Here is a 4,944-nt window from a genome sequence, read left to right on the forward strand (position 1 = left end):
GGAGCCAGTCTGGCCAGATGGGGCACTGGGAGGCAGAAGAGACACTTTGACAACTAACCAATGTGTCCAGAGCAGTGGGGCCACGGAGCAGAGGAGTTAGAAGGATGGGAGCCAACAGAGGAGCTGGAGTTTTAGTCCTTGGAGTCCAGGTGGTCTGAGGATCAGGAGTAAGTGTGGGTCTATTCCTTCCCTTGCATGGAGCATGTTGTGGGGAGATGGCTCAGGAGAACAGGTGGTGTATGGAATGGGAACAAACAACAAGGCCAGAAGCAGTTTCTGGCTTGCCTTTCCAGCATCCTCTCTCACCCAGTGGGAAAGGGTGGCCTGAAGCTGGTGACACAGCCGAGCTGGCAGATGGTGTGGAGCGTGGCCACTAAGAAATACGAAGGGGCTTGGAGGAACTGGAGGGGACTACCATAGAGGCTGGGTTCAGCTCGCACCTGTTATTGTCCTCATGCATCTGGGACACTTCAGTGGAACCTGCCTCAAATCCAGGCACAATGTGGGCAGCGTGCACCACATGCACCTTGTTGCGGTGCTTTTTCCTCAAGAGACAGCTGAAAACTTTTTTGAAGCCCTTGCGGAAGTGCTTGGAGACCAGGGCGTAGACAATGGGGTTGAGGCAGGAGTTGGCATAGGCCATGCAGTGGGAAAGCAGGCGGAAGGCGTAGGTGGCCTGGTTGAAGGGGAAGTCTCCGTAGAGGTATCGGAGGATGACTACGTGGTAGGGCAGCCAGCAGAGGCAGAAAAGGATGGTTACAATGATGATCATCTTGGTTACCTTCCGCTTGGCCTTCTTGGACTCTGATATGTCCTCCAGAGGGTCCACTGCTGTCCACAGGTACTTGATGGTCCTGGTGTAGGAGAGGCTGATGACCAGCACTGGGATGACATAGCCAAAGGCAAATGTGCTGGTGTCCATGACCTTGCGTCTCCACTCCTCCCAGCCAGGCATGCAGATGTAGCTGGACTCCCACTCAATCAGGTCATAGTAGCTTAGGTAGGGCCCAGCAAAGACCACAGAGAGGCCCCAGATCACAACCATGGCAGCCACTGCAGGGTGGGGGGTCCGCAGCTCCCGGGAGCGCAGCGGATAGCGGATGGCCAGGTACCTGGAGGGGAGAGCAAAGCAACAAGGACTGAGATTTTAGCCAAGCTCTGCCTGGCCACATAAGCTCCAGGGACAAGAGAGTTTCCTTCATTCTCCTGAAGGTCCCTGAGCAAGTGGCCCTACTTGTTATCTCACACCCTCTTTGAGATACAGTCCTGGGTAAAGCAGCTTTTCTCTTTCTAGCAAGGATGCTTCTTCTCCCACAGGCTTAGGCTGGCTCACCCCTCCATACATGGTGGGGTGTGTTATGTCCCTGAGCTAGGGCCAGAGAGAGAGTGCTGTGGAGACCATGCAGATATCCACTGCTTGGCAGAATTTATCCAGCAAAAAGAGGTCTGAACGGAAGATTCAAGACCTGGGGAAGCTTCACTGGCTGATGGGCACCGTGCAGGCTCCTGCCCACTGAGGGCATATTTCCAGCCTTCTCCAGCTTTCGGTACAGGGCATATTTCCAGCCTTCTCCAGCCTGGTACAGGGGAGATTTGCTCACTGGAGCTGTGGCTGCCTCCACCTTGGTACCAAAGGGACCAGGTGGGTCCTTGCCTTTTGGTACTGTGCTTTCTCAGGCCAGCCCAAAGCAGGCAGTGATGGTCTGTCTGCTCCCTCCAGCAACAGTGGCCAGATACAGTGTGATGGCCAGCTCTGCTCCTCCACCTCCAGGCAACACCATAGGGCAAAGATACAGATGTCAGCAAGGAGAGAAGGTGACTTGGTGCTTGTGGGTAGGGGATGGAGAGGAGCTGTCAGCATAGACAGGAGTGCAACTGCTGCAGCCTCAGCCTGCCAGTGTCTACAGAAGGATGCTCATTTGATGCACTGTAAGGCCAGCAGAGCAGGTAGATAAGACATGCAGTTAGTGTGAAGGGTCACATGTATGACAAAACCCTTGTTACTTGCTGGTCTTGTGTCCAGGTTTCGGCAGGGACAGAGTTAATTTCCTTCCTAGTAGCTGGGACAGTGCTGCGTTTTGGAAATATTATTATTATTATTATTATTATTATAATATTAGGTATTCCCTTCGGTTCTTGACCCTGCCTTTTTTAATATGGCAGGTGTATTTTTCCCCCATCAGACTTCGAAGTACTGATTATTTAAAGTTTCGTGCATGGTCCAGAGATGAGTTATCTTAATTCAGGTTATTTTTTTTTCTTTTTTAACTGAACTTTTCTCTTTCCAGAGAACCTATTGATAATCTTACCCCTGAAGAGAGGGATGCTCGAACAGTATTCTGCATGCAGCTGGCTGCAAGAATTCGACCGAGAGACCTGGAGGAATTTTTCTCTACAGTAGGGAAGGTAATTAATAGGGACATTAAAATGATTCTGAGTACTTCCTCAAGCTGTCCTAGTACAGGATTGATATTCTGCAGAATTGTAATCAAGTGGCTTTCTGGAGCTTCCTATACAGGTTAAAGGAGGGGGGTGTGTGTGAATGATGACCAACATTCTGATATAGTTTCATGTTCAAAGCCTTTAAGGAGTTCATTGTTCAGCATGTGATGTGATGGAAAACATGGCAATGCAATTCTGATTCAAACAACTTCATTTTTCAGAAGTTTCAGTCTTTTGCCCTCGACACCCGGTCATCCCGAACATCGCCGGCAGCTCTGCGAGAATCGCTTCACGTCACGCTGAAATGCAGCCACCTGCAGGTGGAGCACTGCACTACAGCACACAAGCGTCACCAGAAAGCGAGAGAACACAGGCACCTTGCCAAAACGTCCTTCTTTTTTGAGATACTGTCCCCAGTTCTGAGCTGGCTGGAGAGGCAGACTGCACTCAGGTGATGTAGGTGCAGGGAAGCAAGAGGCTTAGACCATGAGAAATCTCAGGTCTTCCTTGTGACAACAGCCAAACTGTGTAACTGGAGTCCCAGAGGATTGGGATATTTTTGTCGGGGATTCAGTGCAACCCCCTTGCCCCAACCAGGGGACGCTGGCATCTCAGGGTGCATTGCTGAAGTGTCAGATCGCTGTTTGAGTCCAGGTGCCTGTTTCTGCAGGTGGCACCTGGGAGCAGGACAAAGTGGAAAGGGGCTGGAAGAGTAGTCCAACCACACTTTTTGCTGGGATTTAACCCGTCCCAGATATTCCCTGGTACTGAAGTTTCCTTCTGCCTGAACCTCCTCATTGCTGAGGGCTGTTTGGCCCTATCTTGTCTTTGGTGCCTTGGAAGCAAACACAAGGAGCAAGATGGGCCAGGATGTGTTCCCTGTGGCAGTCAAGGCTGGAGCTTACCCCAGTGGGGACCTCTTCCTCATCCTGGACCATAAGTGTGGGCTCAGTCAGAAGTGGGGCAGCTGACACGGTCGCCTTACAGAGCCCTTGGGAACAATGTAGGTGACACCAATCAGGGCCAGACTGTCCTGGGTGACCTCCCTAGAAGGGACTTTGCTCATGGTGCGGGTGCCTTTCTGCACAGGGTGCAGGAAGGCTGGGGGCAGTGGGGGAACAGGAACTGCTAAAACAGGAACAGGTTTTGTGCTGGGCTGGCAGCCCCTGGGGAATGAGAGATGTGTTTGCTGCAGGACTGTGATCTCTCCTGGGTATTTATGTGGCTTCTCTCACAGTGCCCTCTGTTTACCTTGCTGCCTGCACATGATGCTTTTCTGAAATGGTGGCTTGGGAATAGCTATTACGCTCTAAGTGCCATCTCTAATACAGAGCTAGGTGACTCTCATTGGGTCTGTGGCACAGTGGGGAGCTGAGCTTGGGTCTCAAGTGCTCTAACCACAAGGCAGGTCTTTCCTGTAGAAAGCACAGACAGGAGCAGCACCAGCTTTGCACTCGAGAGATCTGGAAGGGCTGCTTGGGGATTGTTAGGGCAAGGGAGACACAACTGGACCCCAAATTGCCTTTGGCATGGATCAATACCACTGGGGTTTGAACCATCTTCCTAATGGTGGTGGGCCACGATCTTCCCATGCCCTCACTCAGCCCAGCTTCTCAGACTGCCCTCCTTCCCCAGCCCAAGCTCATCTTTAGACTGTTACCTGTCCACAGAGACGGCAGCCAGAGTAAAGCTGCTAGCATACATGGTGAGGTAGATGAAGAAGTGGACAGCCTTGCAGATGAAGGAGCCGAAGACCCAGCCCTCAAGTGAGTAGATGGTGGCCTGGAAAGGCACGCAGAAGACAATGAAGAAGAAGTCAGCCAGGCTGAGGTTGAGGATGAAGAGGTTGGTAGTGTTTTGGCCCATTTGCCCGTTGCGCAGCAGCACTGCCAGCACCAGGCTATTGCCCACTGTGCCCAGGAGGAAGATGAGGGAGAAGACCACAGGGACAATGACACTGGCAGGGCTGAACTGGTAACTGTTGGAGGAGTTCCAGTACCCAGCCAAGCTCGCGAAGTCCTCGTGCTCCGTCATTCTGTGTCGTGGTAAGACGTTGGAGCCTGGGGCAACACAGGGAAAGATGTGAGAGACTGGAGAAACACTGCTTAGCCTGTTAGCTTGGCTGATGGGCCTGGCCTCACTGGACACAGAGAGCCCCATTTTCAGTTCTGTGACCCACATGCTTTTCAGCAAGTTCCTCTGGACACTGCTGGCCTGGAGGACACGTAGGATTAGGTTGCAGGTAAGGGGTGCCCTGCTCCCCCATTCTGGCCCTGGAGTGAATCCACAGCCATGTTCAGATGCTGCCTTGGATTGATGATACTGGAAGTGAGGTTTGCGGGAGAGAAGAGGACGGCATCTGTCCCCAGCTTCCTCCTCTGTGGGAGAATGGAGCCAGGATCTCCACCTCCCAGCCGGTCCAGCTGATGGCGGGGGGGTGTGTGACATTCCTTCCCAGCAATGAGGCTCCAGCCCCAAACCAACCAGTTGGACAAGCCAAGA

General features: G+C 52.5%; 1 protein-coding gene across 1 annotated transcript; it reads right to left on the minus strand.

Moving 5' to 3' along the window:
• Positions 1-319: 319 nt before the first annotated feature.
• On the minus strand, positions 320-4,480 carry LOC103917135 (galanin receptor type 2-like). Its single transcript, XM_009324242.1, has 2 exons — positions 4,103-4,480; positions 320-1,112 (listed from the first exon to the last, which is right to left on the minus strand). The coding sequence occupies exons 1-2, from the start codon at positions 4,474-4,476 to the stop codon at positions 374-376; spliced, it is 1,113 nt and encodes a 370-aa protein (XP_009322517.1). The 5' UTR covers positions 4,477-4,480; the 3' UTR covers positions 320-373.
• Between the last annotated feature and the right edge of the window lie 464 nt (positions 4,481-4,944).

The sequence above is a fragment of the Pygoscelis adeliae genome, unplaced genomic scaffold (assembly GCF_000699105.1).
Source record: "Pygoscelis adeliae isolate BGI_AS28 unplaced genomic scaffold, ASM69910v1 Scaffold505, whole genome shotgun sequence".
Lineage (NCBI taxonomy): Eukaryota > Metazoa > Chordata > Aves > Sphenisciformes > Spheniscidae > Pygoscelis > Pygoscelis adeliae.

Coding starts and splice junctions, on each gene's coding strand:
- LOC103917135 (XM_009324242.1), bottom strand. CDS start 4,476: ATGACGGAGCACGAGGACTTCGCGAGCTTGGCTGGGTACTGGAACTCC. Junction 1,113..4,102: donor GCTGCCGTCTCTGTGGACAG/GTAACAGTCTAA, acceptor TCTCCCCTCCAG/GTACCTGGCCATCCGCTATC.